Below are 22076 nucleotides of genomic sequence, written 5' to 3'. Positions count from 1 at the left end.
GAACCTTCCCAGAGCGAGTGGTGCAGTCCTATCATGATGGTGGGCAAGAAAGACGGCTCCACTCGGTTCTGTGTGGACATTTGAAAGGTTAATGCCATCTCCAGGTTCAATGCATATCCAATGCCCCGAGTGGATGAACTGGGTAAGGCACAGTTAATCTTGACCTTGGATTTGATTAAGGGATACTGGCAGATCCCACTCACTCAGAGCTCAAGAGAGCAAACTGCTTTCTCTACCACATATGGCTTGTTCCATTTTCAGACCATGCCCTTAAAGTTGCATGGAGCTCCCACCACCTTTCAGAGACTGATGGACCAGGTCTTAGCTCCCCATCATCAGTACTCAGCCGTGTACACTGATGATGTGGTGAATGTTAGCTCCACCTGGAAGGAGCATATTATTAGACTTTCAGCCACCCTGCAGTCTCTAAGGAAGGCAGGGCTAACAGCCAAGCTGAGTAAGTGCATTTGGCAAACAAGAGACCCATTATGAGTAATGGTCGAGTAAAGCCGATCGCCTCCAAAGTCCAGGTGCTGGTGGAGACGGCAATCCCGAGAACCAAGTCACAGGTGAGATTGCTACTGGGGTTAGTCGGCTATTATCGCCGTTTTATCCCCGTGTTTGGTTTTGGTCTGCAAGCTAGCCGTGCTCCCCGATACCGTTGCTGGTAGAGGGGTGGTTCTTTTTGTTTGTGCTTAATAAACATGGACGTTTTGGGAGAAAGTACTGTTTTGACTGTTAATTTACCACAGCACTCGCACCAGTCACACGTAGTTTTTTTGTATTTGAAAAAAGAAAAATTAGTTTGACTCCATGGTGTGGGAAAAAAAGCAAACATCAAACCATGGTAAAACTCCACATTCATGATTTTTATTGAAGGAAAGACTTGGGATCAGGATTTACCATTCAGATTGACCATATTTAGGGTGTGTTCCTGTAGTGACTTTCCCATTTCCACCACTGGCATTAACAGGTTTTTTTTGTTGTTTTTTTGTAACAGTTTTACACAGTTGGGGCGACCCTGGAGAAAAACTAGTCTCGTTTTTACATGAAGGGATGGAAACGAAATCAACCTGATCTAGGGTATAACTGTACACAGTTATTGTTTCTTTAATAGTTTCACATAAGCTTTATGATTGAGTGTTTAAAGTTGTGGATAAACATGCGCTAAATACAACAGTACGTTCCTTTCTTAAAGTAATTTAGCTTTTGTTTCTCTTCATACAGGAGCGTCTTCAGTTTCATACTCTTTCTTGCAGGCTGTTTCAGTCTCCCCACACTGTTGACTGGGCTCAGAGTTGAAAGGGCATCTGCTTGCTTTGTGTTTCTTGCCAAGGGGCAGGTCGCTGGCAGGGAGGCACAGCAGGTGAAGGCGCTGGGAGAACACCAAGAGCAGAGACAGAGAATCAGGCATATTCAGTGGTCTTTGTACACACACATACATGGGACGTTTTGGTAGAAGTCTGTTGTTGACTGTTAATTTACCACAGCACTTCGGCCACCATCACACTAGTTTTTTTTGTATTTAATGTGATATATATAATTAATATATATATATATATATATATATATATTATATATAGCTATTGTATATGTGTGTTGTGTGTAACACACCACACACACAAACACACACAACCACAAACGTGAAAAAGTAACTTTTTCATTATATATATATATATATATATATATATATATATATATATATATATATATATATATATATATATATATATACACACACACAGTTTAATGTATTTATTTTATATCTGATAAGACTCGGTAGTTTTTATTTTATTTTAAATTGGAACAGTAGGAGATGCTTCTATAGAAAGCTGTTCCTAGATACAAGTACACAACATTGTGTACATCTGGTATGGTCCCCTCGGTCTGGGTGAGTTTGAAGACGATCCACAGAGGAACCAAGACCATGGAGGAGAGAGCGAGGAACCAGCCGAGGATGTATCCCCAGGCCGGGTACTCGTATGTCCTGTTGTACTTCAGTGGGGTGTACTTGACCAGGGAGAAGATGAAGGTCCCCTAGTGGAGAGAGAGTACATTACACAATATAACATAGTCTCAACACCCCGGTCACACCAGGGCCACCTTACCTCATGTGTGAACGCTCTAAAAAGCTTTTTGATGCAGCTCAAAGTACCAATGCCACCTCAGGGCCGGCCTATCCGCATGTGAGAACCCATCGCAGGCCCTGGGCCGGCCTTAACACGTCAATGCGGTGACATAGATCAAACCACTCCCCTACTAGGTCAAGCGTAGTAGATCAACAATGTCGGTTTTAAGGGGTAGCAGCTTGGACGATGCAGAAATCAGTCCATTTATTCAGTGCTTGTCAAGCGCGTCAGGTCCAATTTATTTTCACACGCGCTGTTTTAATTTTTTTTTTCCAGAGTAAAGCAGGTTTAAAAGGTATTGAATCGCAAAAGGACAGTCCTGCATCTCCAGCAGGGCCCCACCCCTTGTTCGCCGTATTTTTCACATACCTCTTTATAGACGTAGATACTCTCCCGATCACTCGTTTTATCACCAAACTCCTCAATGATGTGATCCAAGTCATTATTTTATTACTATAACATCTCAAAAAGCTCTGCAAATGTCAGTGATATTCTTTGAGCGCTGGATGCAGAAGCAGCTATCTCCTTTATGTCCATGTGATCTCTGTGGTGCAAACCTGCAAGTTTACTTCAGTTTAGTTTATACTGAGCAGCAGGCCAGAAATAAACCCACCATGGATCTTGGATTTTATGGAACCTACGGCGATCTCCAGCCCGTTAAATAGCAACGGGGAATGCACTGAATACACCGACACTTTTGACAATGATGATGCTGGGTCAGTCATGAACGGTAAGTCTTTCTTCATCGTACAGCTTTCATTAAAACGATAAAACTTGCGCGCTCTCTCTCTCTCGCTCTCTCTCTCTCTTTCTATATTGTAGCTAAGATTGTAAATCTCAATATTGATAAATAATGCATACAACGTTGCATTTTCAGTCACCATTAATATAATAATCTGTATTGTGACTAATGTAATGTACACGTCCTTGTTTGCTGCATTTACACACAATTCAACACGATCGCTTCTTTCCACAGTAACTAACTGCACTGTCAACATACACCTTTATCGTATCTTAAGCAGTAAGTACAGTACCAACAGTTGCAAAAAATAAGATTTACGTCTGCAAATTTCCCAGCTCAATCTCTTATGTCGTCTTCCAGGAATGCGGTGTTTACGTCACGGTTAACATTCCTGACAAGCACTTCGCCTCAATTTAGGCTTCCTTTTTAGCCACATATGTGAACGCACTTAGGCCTCCTAAAACCTCAACTGAGAACGGAAATTTTGAGGGGGCCCAGAGACGGTCCGAGGCCGACTCAGTAAGTGTGAACGGGCTGTTATTTATATGATGAGAAATAATAGGAAGTGTTTACAGTGAGACACTTACAATGCAGATGGCTGGAGTGAAGAAGAGCCAACAGTATTTAATCAGAGGCCAAGGCCGGTAGCCAATCATGTCTTCTATGCAGTCATAAAAACGGTTGCCACCTAAACAATTCAACACAAGAGTTAAGAAGCTGGAGCAGAATGTGACATTGCTCTACCAAAAGTGATCCCACAGATTTTATACATTTCATATCTCCTTAGTGGATAAAATGGAGTTAGAGTTATGGATTGTGAGCAAGGAGATCCTGGGTTCAAAACCCAATTGGGTAACCATTAGGGTATTGACATTTGATGACATTGTAGCAAATCCACTGTTCTGACTCACCCAACACCCAACCAATGCAAATGGATTCAAAAATAGCGAGGAACATGAGACAGGTCCCATTACTGGCGTAGTAATCTATCAGCTGGAAGACATACATTCCACCCTGCAGAGGGAGAGAGGGAGCAATACGAGAGTAGATCATCTGCCTTGCTAGGAATTTCAGTGCTGGGGGGCCACAAACCCCTCGACTCCACCACCAAACTCCCTTCTGCATAGGAACTGAAGAGTTCATTTCAACAGTCAACCTCCATCACCACCATCACCCAGTACTCACATCTGTGACCATGAGGAGCCCGATGAGAAAGCTGATAACACAGATGAACAGCAGGAGGAGTTTCCTACGAGAACCTTGTCGGAAGAACGAGGGGTACATGTCGGAGATGGATGTGGTTAGGTTCTCAAGGGCAACAAACTACACGAGAGAGACAGAAGAGAGTGTAGTTTTGAAAGGTGTGGTTCACAAACTATAAAGTGTTTGATTTCATTTGTGAGTATGATTTGGTAACAGGATGGTACCAGAGCTCCAGTTTGAAAGTTGGAGATGCTGGTTCACTCACCTCAGTGTCCACCCCCAGCAGGAAGACCATGAGGAAGAAGCAGAAGGCCCAGAGCTGAGGGAGTGGCATCATGGCCACGGCGTGTGGGTATGCAATGAACGCCAGGCCAGGACCTGCACAAGAACAATCATTATTGGAACACAACCACCTGTCCTAATAACTTTCCTTCCACATCTTCCACAACCTGCTGGAAATGTATTACTTCCATCATGTCTATGGGTCATTATTTAATCTGTTTGCCATTTTTGCAAGGATTGTAGAAACATTACTAATAAATTAATTCAGGTATCTTTATAACTACTAAAAGAAACTTTGGACCAAATATCTTTCTCAATGTCTTCAAGTGCAATTAAGACCAGAGTCATAAACCACTCCATACCGGACTCAGCAACCTCCGAGATGGGCACTCCCTGCTCATATGCCATGAAGCCCAGCACTGAGAAGATGGTGAACCCGGCCACAAAGCTTGTTCCACTGTTTAGGAGGCACAGGTACACACAGTCCCTGAAATCACACAGACGGTATCATCTGTATTCTCCATGCCAATAAGCCATGCTTGAATGGAATTCAATTGTACGCACATTCAATCCTGGTGAAATTTTAATTCCAGGATTTATGTGCTGAAACAGGAAGCAATTACCTTAACATGAATGCTTAAATAAAAGTGATTACCTGATATAATACTACAGTACTCAGACCTTGACATGCTACTTGCCTCTTGTTTACCAAGGAAAAGGCTTACTACAGTAATACTACAGTACTCAGATCTTATTTTACCACAAAAGACTTACTTACTTGTAACAGTTGTTGTTGTACGTGTTGTAACTGCCAAGGGTGATCAGACCTCCAACACAAATGCTATAAGAGAAGAAAATCTGTATCCCTGCATCCATCCACACCTAACAGAGGCACAAATAGGGAAATAACAAACAGTTGTGATACTGCAGAACTATAAATGAATGCATGTGTGGTGGTGCCACTTGCTAACTTAGCATGTTCTGCAGTGGTCCTGTTGAAATTGTAGAGGTTCCCAAGGACAAAAAACCACCACCTGAGAGAAGGAATGTGCCTTGGATCATTGCACATGAAGGTGAGTACCTGTGGATCTGCGAGCCGCGCTGGGTCTGGGTAGAGGTAGAAGATGATCCCGTCCACGGCTCCAGGCAGAGTGAGTCCACGGATCAGCAGGACAGCCAGCATCAGGTAGGGGAACGTGGCCGTGAAGTACACCACCTGTGGGGATGGAAAAGGCTTAAAGGTCTGATGATGTGATGCTCCTCTAGTGTGTATAACATCTACAGCAGGCTGGTTTCACTTAAGGACCAGAATCTCAGTTCTCTGCAGCCCATGTAAGCAACAGATTCTTACCTTTCCTGTGGATTTGACTCCCTTCCAGACACAGAAATAGCAGATAATCCAGCAAAACAGGAGACACAGCATCAGCTCCCAGTGCAGGCTGCCCACCTCCTCGATCCCACCAGATATACTCAGCACCCGCCTCCTAAAGGGACCAGGACACCCAGAGTCAGGGAGGTGGTACTGCACACATTCATTCCTGCTTAACATTGTTATCAGTGCTTCTCCAGGCGCCCTGTGTTACTTACTCCCAGAACTCTGTGGCAGGTGATGTAGCATTTTCTGGAATCATCCCATTGGATGTGATGTTATGCTTATCAAATTCCACACAGGTACCTAAGAGTCACAGGGAATAATAGAACAAGTTAACTTTGTAAAAGAGGATGGAATTCATCCACAGTATCTGACTTGGAAACGTCTACAAAAAGCAAAGCTGCAAAGAGTTGCACTTCTAAGAAGCTATTGCTACCTGGTATACTGAAAAACAACTGATAAGCCAGTGATATTTTAGCATGTACATCTTCATGTTCAATAATAATCCACAATTGCCAGAGAAATTGAATTTCCCATTCCTGTGGTTGCCTGTTCCAGGATCTCCTCGCTGCCCTCTGTTGGTGTACCTGTATTCCAGGTGTTTCTACAGCTAGCCCAGGGAAGCTCCCAGCTGAAGGAGTGGAACAGGTAGAAGAGAGCCCAAGCCTGGATGATGATGTAGCTTATAACACTGTAGCCAATAATCACCTGGGTGGCATATCCAATACCTGAAGAGGTAGTTAAGAGACAAGGCTCCGTTAATTAATGATTTTATTCAGGATTACAACATTGGTATTCTCTCTTTAAGTGAAACTTGGCTTGGAGCGAATGACAATGTTTCCCTGATTGAGGCTTCTCCACCTAGCTATTCTTTTTTTCCAGAAAGCTCGCTCTACTGGGCGGGGAAGTGACTTGACCTTGACATTAAACAGTCCATTACCGGATCATATTGTAATTATTTATCGACCACCTAAGTCAAACCCAGAATTTCTGACTGAATTTGGGGATCTGCTATCTATACTTACAGTCAAATGATAGGATTCTTTTATTGGGTGATTTTAACCTTCATGTTGACATTGATTCTGATTCTAACTCCTTGGAATTTTTGCATGTGAAAGGTCCTACGCATAATTGTGTCCATACTTTAGATCTGGTCATTTCTCATGGTTTAGCTGTTAAGAACGTCATAGCCCTAGATCTTACTATTTTTGATCATCTTGCCGTTCTTTTTGAGGTGAATCTGACAGTATCTACAAAGACTGTGGACCGTACATTTAAATCCTGGGTAATTAATTCTTCAACTGCTGTTAAGCTTTCTGATGTCTTGAGTTCATCACCACTCTCTGAGTCCTCATCAGTAGATGAGCTGGTTAATACCTACAACACCACCTTGACTGGTATCTTAGATACTGTAGCACCAATCAAAACTCAGAATGTGTCTTTTAAAAAAAGCTCACCGTGGTTTAATGATACAACTCTTAAGATGAAATATGAGGGCCGTAAACTAGAACGGAGATGGCGGGAATCTAAACCAGACGTTCATTACATCACATGAAGGGCCACCTGGTTAAATACAGGAAGGCTCTGGCATTGGCTAGATCATCATATTATTCTAATTTAATTGAAACAAATACAAATGATCCTAGATTTTTTTTTGCTACCCTAGATAAATTCATTAATTAATCTTTCTTCTAATAGTCCTACCCTTGACATTGGCTCCTCGCAGCTGCAATGACTTCTTACATTTCTTTAAAAATAAAATACCAGACATCAGAAATCTTTTGGGATCGCAATCCATGTATTGGCTACCCCTGCTGTAGACCATTCCATCCTACTGAATCGTCTTGAAAGCACAGTCTGTCTGACCTTGTCCTGTCCTGGTTCAAATCTATCTCTCTGATAGCTTTCAGTTCTTCTCTATTGGGGAGTGTCACAAAGACAGCCGAAGTGGGCGGCGTCAGAACCAGGAAAAGGAATGAACACAAAGACAGATGATGTGAAATGATGATGGCGCTTGCTTGCGCTGGTTTAATGTAAATAAAAGGGTTGAACAAACAGAAAACAGGACACAGCACTCTACGCCAAAACAAAAAGACAAACAAAAATGGACTAACACTTTACAAACGGTGAGCAGATCGACAAACAAACACGGTGAGTTAAGTAAATAAGTATCGTGCTGGTCCCACCAGCATGCAATAGCAATTGAAGTTATAGCTCTCCTACTCTCTCTCCTATTCTCCACTCACCGAACACACAACCCAGAGTGAGTGAAAACATGCTGCTTTTATGCAGCTGTACCAAGACTCGACTGCTAATCAATCATTCAATTGGAGTCTCAGTACAACTGCACGTGAATTAATAAAGTGCAATTCCCTGTGCTCATATATTACATTTTACTTGCACGTGAAGTGCTGTGCAATCCTCGAGCCTAAATACAAATATACATTTTAAACACTCGTGTTACACAGACCCGTTTATATCCTGTGTACCAATGACTATACACCAACATTAACACATCACACGCAACATATAACAGAAAATACACACAGGGGCGGGCACTTTGTCACAGGGAGGTAAAATGTGCATTATCAGAAGTTGGCTGTGGGGTTCCACTGGGCTCCATTCTAGGTCCCTTGCTGTTTTCTTTATGTATGCTACCGTTAGGTGACATTATCCGCAGACACGAAGTGAACTTCCATTGCTATGCTGATGACACCCAGCTGTATTTGTCCCTAAAGCCAGGAATTTCTTCTGCCTGGGTGTTATTAGCTACTTGCCTTACAGGTATCAAGCATTGCATGTCACAGAATGTTCTAATGTTGAATTCAGATAAAACAGAGGTTATGCACAGAACCAACTAAAAGGAAATGTGGGATTACATGAGCTTGACCCTTGCAGTCTCTCATCAAAACTTAAACTAGAAATTAAGAGTCTGGGGGTCATCTTTGATCCTGATCTATCATTTGAGACTCATATTAGGGAAGTTACTAAAGTATCTTTTTACCCTTTGAGAAATATAGCCAAACTGAGACCAATTATTGCTGTATCTGATGCTGAGAGACTAATGCATGCTTTTGTTTAATCTAGAATTGATTATTGTAATGCACTTTTTTCTGGTGTCCCAAAACGTGTGCTATCCCGCTTGCAGCTTGTTCAGAATAACGCTGCTAGAATTCTGACTACAACCAAAAAACGTGAACACATTACCTCTGTTTTGGCCTCTTTACACTGGCTCCCTGTGCAGTATAGAATTGATTTTAAGGTTTGCTGTTAACTTACAAGGCCGTCAATGGATTAGCACATAGTTATGTGCAGGAGTTACTGACCCTGTATCTTCTAAACCGCACTCTGAGATCACAGGATGCGGGGCTGCTAGTTATTCCTAGGATCAACAAAAGCAGCAAGGGAGGAGGGAAGGCTTTTTCTTGTAGAGCTCCGAAATTATGGGATGCTCTGCCTTCGTTTGTCACGGAAGCTGTTACAGTTACAGTTTTCAAGTCAAGACTAAAAACGCACTTTTATAAAACTGATTTCTTATCTTAGTGGGTTATATTGTAACTCAACAACAGCTATAGCTCCAGGATATTACACAAAATTACACCTTTATAGTTAGTTACAATGACAGTTCTTTTATGAACTGTAATCTTTACACTCACCTTCAAAGAGGGGGCAGATTCTCCTCCAGGCGGTGATGCTCCCCTGGCTGGTGTACTGCCCCAGAGCAGTCTCTAGGAGGAACAGAGGTATCCCGCAGAACACCAGGAACAGCACGTAGGGAATCAAGAACACGCCTGTTTGAAACAATGTGGTAGGTCAAATGTTCACTGCCATGCTGTAATAAATAAACCCCTTTTAGACTTCCTTCGCATACAGGCATAATGACACAAAGATTTAACACTCACCTCCTCCATTTTTGTAGCACAGGTAGGGGAACCGCCACACATTTCCCAGCCCGACAATCTGCCCAGCAACAGCCAGGATGAACTCCGTTTTGCTTGCCCACTGGCCCCTTGTCTGTATTTTCACCCTGTTCTTTCCAGGGCTGTGCTGCTGGTCTGTGAAACCATGGTTAACTTCTTCCTGAAGCTCACACTCCATGCTGCCTGCAGTAAAATGTGTTTTAGACTACAGATGATTTTTTATCCAACTGCTACCAACCTGTCATTGTAATTTGCCTTCTGTCAGAACCAGAGGCTCAAATGAAAAGCAGATTGGTTGTCACTTGCCACTGTTTTACATTTTTTTAACACTGTTTTAAATAACGTGAATATTGCTGTTAACCTTTTCATTGCTGTTTAGTGGAGTCTAAAATATATATGCAATACTGTGCAATGCTTGGCCCTAGAGCAATGGAGAACGAAAGATTCCTCCTATCCCCAAAAATGTATTGAATGTGCACAAGAAAAATTACACAAGAGAAGTGTTGCAATAGGAGAACTGTAATTTCATAGTTCAATTTTGGATCTAGTAGTGTATAATGTCAATGCAGTGTAAACTACTGTACATATATAATTTGCTTTTTTAATGTAAAGCTATGTGCAGGGATTGAAGATGTTTTACAGGAAACGCGCTATAAAAAAAATAAAACTGATTGATTAATTGATTGATCATGCCTTACATAAATGTGACATGGTGCAGAATTGCAAAAACAATCTTGTCGTTGGCATCAGTCTACTCAGTAACATATCATATTGTGCTTCAAGCATTTAAAATAGTTCAGTCACACCTGGGTATACTTAAGATCGTTTTCTTGCTTACAATTTGGGTACAGACCTGCTCAGCTTCTGCATCACAATCCCTTTGTCCAGAGTTCCTAAGCCTTCCCATGCAGATCAATCAGGTAAGACAAGAGTCCAAGCAGGCTTTCCTTTATATTTCAATTCATGGCAATTTCGTCCAACGCTTCAACATCGATGCTGGGCCAATCTAGTTGTGCCTATGCCAATTATTCAGGTGAGTCTAGTTTTGCATTTGTACACTCTCCCCTGCCAGCCTCCGGGTATGTGCCAGGGTACCTGCCTTGCCTCCACTTCTGACCACAATGTAGCAACAGTGTGCTGGGTTTGCAGCGGCCGTGCAGAAAAGACAGTTGTTGTTGAAATGAATGGACTGTATTCTTCAAGGTGTCATAAGCACAATGTTTTCTGAATGAAAAAGAGGCACCAATTAAACCTCTAAAATGAATAAGAAAAAGCTTAATATTTGGTAGATTTATTGGGTGTGTTTCTCTTTGTGAAAACATTGTGCTAATGATTTAGAGTAAACAGCTTTGAGGACCCAGCCAAATGACTCCTTGACATGTTTCTTATGCACGCTGTTCTCCATTGCAGCGACACGATCCTCCACGGCAAGCTGATTGGCAGCCTCTTGGTGGTGTGTTTGGTGGCCATGCTGGCAGAGCAGACTGAAGGATTTCTCAGCTTCTTCAGCCCCAGTGACATGAGGAGGATGATGGTGATGTAGCAAAGTGCTGAGCCAGGGAGAGGGACTGCAAGGGAGGGACTGGCGCACATTTTGAAAGCATTTACATCAATACATTAAATTACTGCGTTTTTATGTCAGAGTTGCAGAATGAGAAACGAACAACCTGGGAGTGCTCAAACAACTGTTTCTACTGTTCTACTGAGCCCGCGGCAGTTTCACAAGTACGGGGCGGCACTGGGGGGGGAGATACTGAACAAGATGCTGGAGGAAGGTGGGAAAGGTGAGGCTTACTAGGAATACTGGTCTAGAGTGTAGAGAGAGAGGGCTTCTGTCAGAAACGGCTAGCATCGGTCTGAAGGAGGTTATACTGGTTTTAGGAACTGGCTAGCTATGCTGATTTAAGGAAATGACAAACGAGTTGCTTCCTTCAGGTAGCTGAAAGCAGAAATCAAACCAGTACCCAGCTGTGCATGCTTGTGTTGTTAATGCATGCTTTGCATATGTAAGTGCCAGCGACACCCTGAGGCACTTCACCTGCTTGCCACAGCCAGAGCTAACATGTGCACCTTTCCTTCTGCTAGCTCAATAAGCTTTATCATCACTGCAGATGGGTTCCTGTGACATCGTCTGTCGTCTGCACATCAGCAGCAAGAAGAATCTAAAAAATTAAAAGAAATGATTTTAAGAAAAGCATATATATATATATATATATATATATATATATATATATATATATATATATATATATATATATATATATATATATATTCCGTATACTTTCAGTATACTTTTCTGTGTCTTGAAAACAATAAACATGAATTTAACAGTAACCCGTTTCGCCTTGTCATTCCTTGGTTTTCCTCTTGTAAAATGTGTTTGATTTTTAGGTAAACATTTGAATTACATTAAGATCATAGTGGTTTTAATACACAGCAGGCGGTGCATGATGTGTCCATTAACGTGTCTCGCCTCGGGTGTTGTGTTACACTGGAAAACATTTCTATCGACTAGGTCCGCGTTTTAATTTGCCCTTCCCAACATGGCGTCAATGCGCGCCCACATTAATCCCTCGAAACGTCCGCCCGAGATTTCCAATCATGGCTTCTGCTTTACCCGATGATGAACTTCGAAGGGAGCTGAAATCTTTCGGGTTCTGCCCGGGTCCAATCTCAGACAGCACCAGGAAGCTTTACCTCAACAAACTCAAGAAGCTGGCGTCCGAAAACTACAGTAAATCGAGGTTTGCCAGAACCCAGAGACCTCACAAGCATGTACTGAGCAGCCAGCAGCATCAAACCCAACACAGGCACGACAGCCTGAGACTGCGAGAGAACAGCGCCAGCCCCAGCCACCGATACCGGACTTCAAGCTTCAACCAGCAGGACAGCGACGAATCCGACGATTATGAAGCTTATTTGCACTGCGCTCGTCCGGCGGACAACGTCAACTTCACCTCGTACACAAAGGAGGATTTGCAGAAGCGATGCGACAGCACAGTGAAGCAGAACGTGTTTCTAGACCGCCAGCTCTCTCTGGCTCTGCTTACATGCACCCTGGTCCTGTCCGCCGTTATAATTTGGCTGGTCTATGTGAAAACCGTGGGTCTGGGGCAAAACAAAGATGTGGAAAATAATCGTAAGTGCAGTTTAAAATAACGCTCTGCGGTAATTTAAACGTTAATTTAAGTGTCAGTATGCGGTCGTGCAATGCAAGTGTACAGTGCTTGTGTTCAGTACCATTTAAAATAGTAGCATACTTAGTGAGAAGATTTGTAAGTCTGGGACAGTATGGAAAGACTGTGAATACTTTCCAAGCCATGGGGAAGCTCTGGTGTTTTTATTTTCACTTCGGGATTGTTTTATCTAATGTCATATTGAAAGTGAAGGCAAACGCTCCTAGTGATATTCACAGTGGACTAACTTGGCCTGTTGTCTTTTGTAATTTCATTTTCACACAGCAACTGTAGTTATTATATTATACGGTACCAGTTCAAAATATAAAATTCCAAGATTCTCCATTCACAATCTGCATTATTGCTGATACTGCTGTAAATCTAGACCGTTTTCTGCCAAAGAAACTGACCCTTCTCTACGATTTTCACTTTCCGTTTCTCCTCTATCTCTCTCTCTCTCTCTCTCTCTCTCTCTCTCTCTCTGCTGTCCTCCAGTGTCCAATCTGTACACCAGGCCCTTCCTGTATGAAAACATTACACATCTCAATACTTATACTTATTAAATGGTTATTTAAGAGAATCCATTTTTTCAAAATACAGCATTTAATTTCTTGCCAGTTTAATATGCCATGGTATTTGTTCTGTATATTTTTTCCTATTGCGTTTTCTGCTTGGATTGTGCTGTGATTAACAGATACAAGGACATTTGTTTTCAGCCACTTTCTACTATTAAACTATTACTGTTAAAGGTGGTGACGTGTTAAATATCCTGTCTTGTGATTCTGTGCAGTAAGTGCAGCCCACTGAATCACCCATAAGCTTCCCCACTTTTCCACTGATGAGATTTCCATCTGAAGTACTAGTTAAGCATGGAAAACAGTAATCCAGGTAGGGAAACCATTTAAGTTTCTCCAAATAGTATTTCCAAATCCCCCTTTTAACATGCTGACGGTATCGCTTAGAACAGAAAGCACCAGAAGATTTGCACGCCGCTGTCCAGTCGCTTTTTAATGCTGCCACTCATTCAACCTTCCCTTTGGTCACATCAAGTGTCATTTTACTGTAATAAGTTAGATATGGTAGTAACACCAGCCTGCATTGAAATGCAATATTGTGTTACTGGTACAACGATGCTTGGGGAGGAGGGAATGGGACAGAATGAGCGGCCCAAGAAAAGTCCCTTACTGGGACAAGTGTTCCAAAAGTGGGACTGGTCACTTTAAGCATACTCAGCCACACAGCAGGTGAGTAGATTTGTACGTTACAGTGTGCCTTTAAATTCATTTTTTGATGAGGGTTATTTTCTTCTTCTTCTTCTTCTTCTCAGTTAAAATGCTTCCTGTGGATTGCAAGGGGAAAACCGACACAGTAAGTGTTCGAGACTATCGTGGGATAGTTAATGAAACAGTTTCAGTGGCTTAAAAAAATTAAATATATATATAATATATATTATATATATATATAGAGTTGTAACGAGTCACCAAAATTGGGACTAGACTTAAGTCTTTGACATGCCAAGCTCGAGTCGAGTCATTAGTTCTCACAGTTTAAGATGTCTTGATTTAATCAGATTATTTTACCAGAGGTTAGCCATCTATACGTAAGCAAACAAATCTGTTAAAAATACAAAGTTAGGCACGATAATGTGGTCATGCTTGCCCTACTGATGACAAGTCCGCAGTTTCTGCTTTGTTTTCGTCTTTCCATTTCTGTGAGTTTGATTCGTTGATCTATTCCTAAGAACATGTTTCCACTGTATAAAGATCCCTTTCTCTGTGCTCAGTTGGGTGTTTAGTAATGAATGATACCACAAAACAAAGAATAATTCACAGGTAACAGAATCTGTACTGCATAGCTCTCCTCTTAATGTAAGCTGAGCTGTGGAGTGTCTTTTTCCATTAAATTTACTTTTTCTCCGGTCACCTTTAATATACGTGTACATCAAACTTTCAGTTCAGGTTTAATGTGTATGGTTGTTAAGGTATAAGACACAACTGGAAAGAACAAAAACCAAAATGTTTTAAACGTTAAAGTCTTTAACTAAGAATTTAAACATAACCCTCTAGTTTCACAGACCCTGATTAGCACTGACTTTGGACTCCTAATATTAGTTTAGGTAAACTTCCAAACGTTTGTAGTTTTTTAGTAGTTTGCTTTAGCTTAACAAATGTGTGCTGTAAACAATGTTTTATTCAGAATTGGATTTAAAGGGGAATTTTGAAATAGCTACAAAGCACCCACATTGTAGATGATGTGTACATAAATATAGATAAAATACACACAACCACACATACATTAAATAAAGAGACTAGTGAGCACCAGATACTAACCAAATTATTGACATTTCAGGCTTTCACTAGGCAAAATTGTACTTTTATTAGAAACATTTTCCATGCATTCATTATCTTTGTGTGCTAACAAAACCTGAAAAATAACTTCTAATCAGTGCTTTTTCTGCCATGTTGTTTAATTTGCCCTGGCATTATTTTTTTTATTAATATCGAATATCGACTACCTCATTTTGGAAAACTACCGCTGTTGCATTGAGTTTTTAGTGACTTCAGATTTTCATTTTAGCCGTTGAAAAGCTAAAAAGCTACCGGTATGAGTTTGTGGCAGTTACCGGTGCTGTGTTGTGAATGCAGTTTATTCATGTTGTCGCTTTGCAGTGCTGGCAGGATGCAGCCTGCCTGTTTCTCTCCCGGTCCACTATGTCATTACTAAAAGTGAACTCCACACCGCAGGTACTTTTAGTGCACTCGCCATGTTGTGGTTGTTTAGTTTTTTTTGTGTCTGACAAAACTCAAAAATCACTATTCTCATTGATCAGAAATCTGTCTTTGCGACTTGATTCCGAGTCGAGTCGATACAACTCTGATAATAATACCAAAAATGCAGAGATTTAATCCTATACTGCTAGAGCGCTCTGCAGTGTTGAGAGTGGAGTTCTCTTTCCTATACTACTAGAGCGCTCTGCAGTGTTGAGAGTGGAGTTCTCTTTCCTATACTGCTAGAGCGCTTTGCAGTGTTGAGAGTGGAGTTCTCTTTCCTATACTGCTAGAGCGCTCTGCAGTGTTGAGAGGAAATAAAATGAAAGTTAAAAGAAGCAACTCAGAACAGTCCCTGCTCATGCGGACCTGCAGAGAGTTCTTACTATGATTCTAATGATCCTATGGCTTTGTTTTTTCATTGGTAAAACTGGAGCACAGGTGACTGGGCAATGCACTCTTTAGTCCTGCCTGTCTTGTTTTGTAAACCCCCCCCCCCCCTCTGTTTTCTCTCCCTGCAGTACTGCAGAGCAGAGGAGCATAAGGTGCACATGCAGCTGCTGTCTGAGCTGTACAGCTTCCTCGCCAAAGTGGCAGGTGGGTACAGGGCTGTCTACCCCGGGGACCCTACCGCTGTCGTGGTACCCACTCGGGGCTCCTCCACTTCTCTTCAGTCCAGGACCCTTGTCCTCTATTGCATTAAGGGGTCCCCAGCCTTGTGGCAAACAGCTCTTTAATTGTTTCATTGAAACAACGTGTTTCCAGTTATTAGACCCAGCTGGAAACATAGCCCTGGTTTGGAATGGACTGGAAGAGCGACAGTGCAGTGCCATGGTCATGTGCTGTATACTGCAGAGTCTGTGAACGTTGTAATCTACAGCAGAGCGCAATGTGTATATACTGGACCCCAGAGCCAGAATGCAAACAAATACATTCTTCTGGTAAAATGTGATGTTTTTAGAGTTCTCCCCATGAGGGGCGTGTCAGTTAGTTATGATTATATTATTGTTATTGAAAGCTATATTGTTAACATTGTTGTTGTTATTGATGGTAGTATATATAATAATATATATTATATATATTTTTCCAGGTGACTTTGAGTGTGGAAATCCATCAGACCTCAAGAGTAAATGTATTTCTGTTGATGATGCCAAAAGTTATTTAGCCGTGAGTCATTTTTTTCCTATTATCTGTTTGTTTAATCTTAGGTGGGATATGACTTCTGATAGCAACCATTGTTTGTTCTGGTTTTGAGTTCATTTTTGATAAGAGCACTGTGGTGTTTTTGCTGTGTTTCGTTGCTTGTGCAGACATGAGCCTGAATTAAATCTGTGCTCTTGACTTTGTTAGATTTTAAACGGGGGCTACACAGACCGGTTTGAAGCGGCTCTTCAGATGATCGTTCAGAGCAAGCGAGACCTGGGCATCAGGTGAGTTCTGCACCTTCCCTAAGGTAGCGTTCAGCAGTGCAAGGCTGGTGCTATTCCCAGAGCCTACCTTTCGATTCCACCGGTGGCAGACTGCCAGCGTGGACCTTTTAACAACACTGTAAATAAAAGCATTTCTCACTGCTCCCTTTGCTTCAGGGCTGTGTACATGACCAAACAAAACAGCACACATGAGATACAAAAGAACAGAGAAAGTCCATTCTATTTTTTATTTTTATTATTAAATATTTAATTACTTTAGCCTCTGTCTTCAGTATAACAACACGTAGCAGAGATTGGGAGGGCAGTGCTGCAGTAAAGGAGTGGTGGTCAACTGTGCCTCTGTGTGCAGGGTGGTGGAGCCGGGCAGTGCCCCCGGGGCAGTGCGGTGCCTGGAGTCCAGTCAGCCCCAGATGGGATTCATGTGCCGCTTCAGCAGGGCCGTCTTCAGCGTCATGAGCAGGATGTTCATATTCGTCCTTGGTGAGCATCACGCTTCAGTGTTTAATAAAGAACTGAACATGGTCCGAGATGTACCTCTGCTGTGGGGCTGGGGTAAATTCCTGTTTTACCAATTCCTTTTTAAAATCAATTCCCATTCCTTTTTCATCAGTTCCAATTACGATGTAGGCTTTATTGAGCAAACAATGTATTTATATAATAAATTGACCAAATTGTCAGATTGTAAAAAAAAAAACAAAAAAAAAACTTTAGCAATAGACTTTTTTACCGTGCATGTGGAATGTACAGCGGTCCTGTGACGAGAGCGATATCTGCAAAACGTGTGAAAGGAATCTGAAATGCATGTGGAAATGCATACAGTCTTAAACTGCAACCCTGCGCTGCTTTCCAGTGCACTGTAATGCAGTCCAGTAAACTGCTGTGCCCTTGTGTCCGGCAGCTCTAGGGGTGTTGTGGGGAGTCCTGATCCTGCTGCGCTACCGCTGGAGGAGGCTGCAGGAGGAGGAGCAGGCCATGTACGAGCTGGTGAAGAGGATCATAGGTAGGGGGGCGCGCTCGGGGGTGGGAACGGTCTTCAAGGGCACACGAGGCACGCTGTGTATTCGTGTGTTCCTTGAATGCCTCTGCGTCTCTGTCTGTCTGCAGGCGAGGTCCGGGATCACTATAAAGACTGGGATCAGGGTCTGGAGCCCATTCCCTATGTACCCATCCCTCACGTGCGGGACTCCCTCATCCCACCACAGAACAGGCAAGTAACTCCTATACAACCCAAACGCTCGGTCGGAGAATCACAGTGCACGCTGGACCTGCTGTGTCATTTACAACTGCAGGAGTGTCGTGTGGAGGCTAATTGCACGCCAAGTGCATCAGCTCGCTCCTTTCAAAACTCTACTGCTGCATGAAGGTCAGGTGTCCTTTGATAAATGGATCAAAGCGTAATTTCTATTGCAAAATTAGTGCATCACAATTAAGATAATTGCAGTCTTGGTTTTAAAGCTACATTAGGAAATAACTGTATTATTCCAACTAGGTACTTGAGCCAGTTAAGAGTCTGTTAACTAATTCAGTACCTGGCTGGAATAAATATGTGGAGTGGATTTTGAGGGACAGGATTGGGATCCAGGGCTGTAGACACACACTTCCACAGAAAGGCGTGTTTCCATTACAGCTCTCTTGTTCTGTGTCCCAGGAGGCGCATGAGGCGGATTTGGGACAGGGCTGTGGAGTTCCTGTCCTCAAACGAGTCTCGTATCCGCACAGAGACACACCGCATCGCCGGGGAGGATTTCCTGGTGTGGCGCTGGACCCAGCCCGTGGAGTTGTCCGACTCCAGCTAGGGGGCCTGGACACACCTGACCCCACCTGGACACAGGACTTTTACACAGTGTATTCTTCCAAAATACATTGCTTTCTGCAGTACAGTGCAAGAAGAGTCTGAGTACAATTTGTAATTATAATTGTTGTTGTTATTATTATTTTTGTTGTTGTAATTGAGTCTTGCAATTGAGCAGAGTTGAGGATCGTTATTGCACCATGAGCTCTGTCAGAGGCCTCTGTGCTTTCGTGGGTCTGTAGAGAGTGACCTGGTCAGAGTCTCTCTAAGACTAGTCATCTGTGCAGTACTGGTTCAGAGACAAGGCTGGACCATGTTCTCCTTTCTAACAAGATCCTAAATGTGCAGTTCATTCCAGGGTTAGAAACTCCAGCAGCCCTGCACCCAGTCCTGGGTTTCAGCACTTCCCTCAGTTGATTGTATTGTTGAAATGATCCACAGCCAGAAGTCTGAGTAGTCGTGCCCCTCTTCAGTAGACTGTCCCTCCCCCTGTAGGTGCGTGAACAACTGCAGACTCAGGTGAGACTGACGGGGAGTGTGATCAGGTCAGAGCACATTTAGCAGGGGGCTGTGCTACCCTTTTACTCCAGTGCACATGTGCACCACTTTTAAAAGTTTTTTATCTGTGGTTTTCTTTAGATTAGACAGTTAAAAGTTTGCAAGTTGGATCAAATGTTTACTTTAGTCTGTGTGTTCTGTTAGAATGATTTAAACCTTAATTATTACATTGTTTCACATCCTCATTTTAATGTTGCGATGCTGTGCCTGTGATTTTAACATTTGTTATTCCCAATTTCCAAATAGTTCCCTTTTGCATGACTCAAGTTTTGGGGTTGATGGCTTGTTAGAGGGTGGGGGTTAATCCACAGTAATTGCACCGTGGGTGTCATTTTCATTCTGTTTGCAGCACTGCAAAGTTGCCTCTGTTTTTCTTTTGTAAACACTCTAGTAAGAAATAAGCTGGAACACTAATGTAACTGTTTCAACCTAAAGGCTGGTTGTTTCTTGAGCATCAAGACAATGCTACAACGTGTTCTACTTGTTCAAAAAATGACTGCAAACAGAACAAAAGCTACACTGTACTAACACAGTGTGTGCTGTACATGCATTCTGCTTATATATATATTTGTGTGTGTACGCAATTCATGTCAGCCAAATACAGACATATTTTGTTATGACAAGTAGAGCATCTACTCCAGGAATGGAAATACGACTTCTGTTGCATAGCAGTTTGATCCAATCCTGGTTTTAATATGAGCTTAATAAGACGCACCTGTGTGTGTTACCTATACACTGTGGCTAATCAAGCTTGTAGTAAGACCTGGAATGGATGAGACCGCTATGCAATAGAAGTGTTGCTTCCAACCCTGTACCCATGCACTGTAAACAGCACAGGGAGAAGGCTTGGTAGCGTCACACACAGAGACTCTTCAGAGAGAATAACATATATTTGGGAGGTTCCACTGCTAAATGAGGGGGAAGCAGGGAAAATAAATATTCAATAAATGCAAATGTTTTATTTGTTAATGTCAATGTTATTTGTAGTGTTATGATCAAACAGCTTTTAACAATATTCCCTTTAAAAAAAAAAATGTATATACATTTTTAAAAAGCATCTGCATGGAGTGCAAATAGGTCTCTGAGACTTGACGACATTGTGAAATGCAGCTAAATAAAGAGAGATTTGAAAATCAAAACGTTCCACGTGTCTCGTTGTCCTTCGCTGTGAATAAGGACTGCTGCACAGTCTTGCATTGCAGGCTCCAGTATAGCATTGTGATGTCACGTGTTCCAGGTGTTTTAGGATTTGCTCATATTTAACACAGTGCTATGGAGACGCGGCTGCATTCTGGCACATCAGGTATTGGGGTCTCTATCAATCCTTTAAACTGAGTTTATTCACCCTGTCCCCACTCTGTCTGGCAGAATACTAGCGAGCAGCTGGCCATGCAAAGGAGACACTCGGGGTCGCTGTTGCCTCAGTATTGAATGATTTCAGCGTGGTGTTGAAACAGCTCACTTGAACCCTGCTCTTTGAAGGTTCATCTCATGTGTTCGGGCTGCTGGTACGCATCAGTATGGTACACCGCCTCTATCTCTATTTCTGCCGGTAACGGGCTGTGTACTCCGACCGGACCCTTTTGTAATCCGAAGCTTTGTAAACAAATTCTCAGCCCCCACTGTAACCTCCTATTGACATTTTCTTCATAGTCCTTTTCTCTCCTCCTCCTAGTGAATGAGGATCTAGGCTGAAAGACGATATAGACATGTAAAGAACATAAGAAAGTTTACAACTGAGAGGAGGCCATTCGGCCCATCTTGCTCGTTTGGTTGTTAGTAGCTTATTGATCCCAGAATCTCATCAAGCAGCTTCTTGAAGGATCCCAGGGTGTCAGCTTCAACAACATTACTGGGGAGTTGATTCCAGACCCTCACAATTCTCTGTGTAAAAAAGTGCCTCCTATTTTCTGTTCTGAATGCCCCTTTGTCTAATCTCCATTTGTGACCCCTGGTTCTTGTTTCTTTTTTCAGGCTGAAAAAGTCCCTTGGGTCGACACTGTCAATACCTTTTAGAATTTTGAATGCTTGAATTAGGTTGCCACGTAGTCTTCTGTGTTCAAGACTGAACAGATTCAATTCTTTTAGCCTGTCTGCATATGACATGCCTTTTAAGCCCGGAATAATTCTGGTCGCTATTCTTTGCACTCTTTCTAGAGCAGCAATATCTTTTTTATAGCGAGGTGACCAGAACTGCACACAATATTCAAGATGAGGTCTTACTAGTGCATTGTACAGTTATTCAAGATGAGGTCTTACTAGTGCATTGTACAGATCTCTCGCATACAGCGATTCATCAGTATATCACAATTTGACATTCCACTCAGCTGTTTTATTCACATCTGGGTCTTCGGGGCTTTACACTGTGACTATAATGGTTGCAAATGCCGCTTTTTTTTTTTTTTTTTTTTTTTTTTTTTTGATGATGATAAGGGGGCATCATTAACACCAGCAGAATACGGGAACTCCAGTTTTATGCAACAGTTGTGACCAAACGTGTGAGTCATTTTTGTAAAAAAAAAAAAATGAACAGTTGCATTCATGTAATTTGGAACAAGAACAGAGAAAAACTAAAATACACTTAAGGTTTGTGTGTGGCACACGTGCCATTAACAAAATGCCCCGAAAACTTAAAATAAAGATAATTATTATACTGTTGGGCTGTAGGGCAGTGAAAACGTTACCGTATTGCACTGAAAAAAGG

At 42.2% G+C, this 22076-nt stretch overlaps 2 protein-coding genes across 2 annotated transcripts; one reads left to right on the top strand and one right to left on the bottom strand.

Moving 5' to 3' along the window:
* Positions 1-860: 860 nt before the first annotated feature.
* On the bottom strand, positions 861-10993 carry LOC121299950 (sodium- and chloride-dependent GABA transporter 2-like). The gene is made up of 15 exons (XM_041228219.1): positions 10502-10993; positions 9631-9831; positions 9385-9519; positions 6316-6456; positions 5944-6031; positions 5708-5840; positions 5438-5572; positions 5135-5238; positions 4719-4843; positions 4340-4452; positions 4057-4194; positions 3783-3885; positions 3459-3559; positions 1867-2037; positions 861-1375 (listed from the first exon to the last, which is right to left on the bottom strand). The coding sequence occupies exons 2-15, from the start codon at positions 9824-9826 to the stop codon at positions 1220-1222; spliced, it is 1839 nt and encodes a 612-aa protein (XP_041084153.1). The 5' UTR covers positions 9827-9831; positions 10502-10993; the 3' UTR covers positions 861-1219.
* A 1078-nt stretch (positions 10994-12071) lies between these two features.
* LOC121299951 (LEM domain-containing protein 2-like) lies at positions 12072-20505 on the top strand. The gene is made up of 9 exons (XM_041228220.1): positions 12072-12787; positions 14152-14192; positions 16114-16189; positions 16683-16759; positions 16943-17022; positions 17372-17502; positions 17921-18022; positions 18127-18229; positions 18671-20505. Exons 1-9 carry the CDS (start codon positions 12250-12252, stop codon positions 18816-18818), a joined length of 1296 nt encoding a protein of 431 aa, XP_041084154.1. The 5' UTR covers positions 12072-12249; the 3' UTR covers positions 18819-20505.
* The last annotated feature ends 1571 nt before the right edge of the window (positions 20506-22076 follow it).

The sequence above is a fragment of the Polyodon spathula genome, chromosome 25, assembly GCF_017654505.1.
Source record: "Polyodon spathula isolate WHYD16114869_AA chromosome 25, ASM1765450v1, whole genome shotgun sequence".
In the NCBI taxonomy this organism is placed as follows: Eukaryota; Metazoa; Chordata; class Actinopteri; order Acipenseriformes; family Polyodontidae; genus Polyodon; species Polyodon spathula.
Note: the sequence above shows the minus strand (reverse complement) of the source record. Positions and strands in the feature narration are given on the sequence as shown.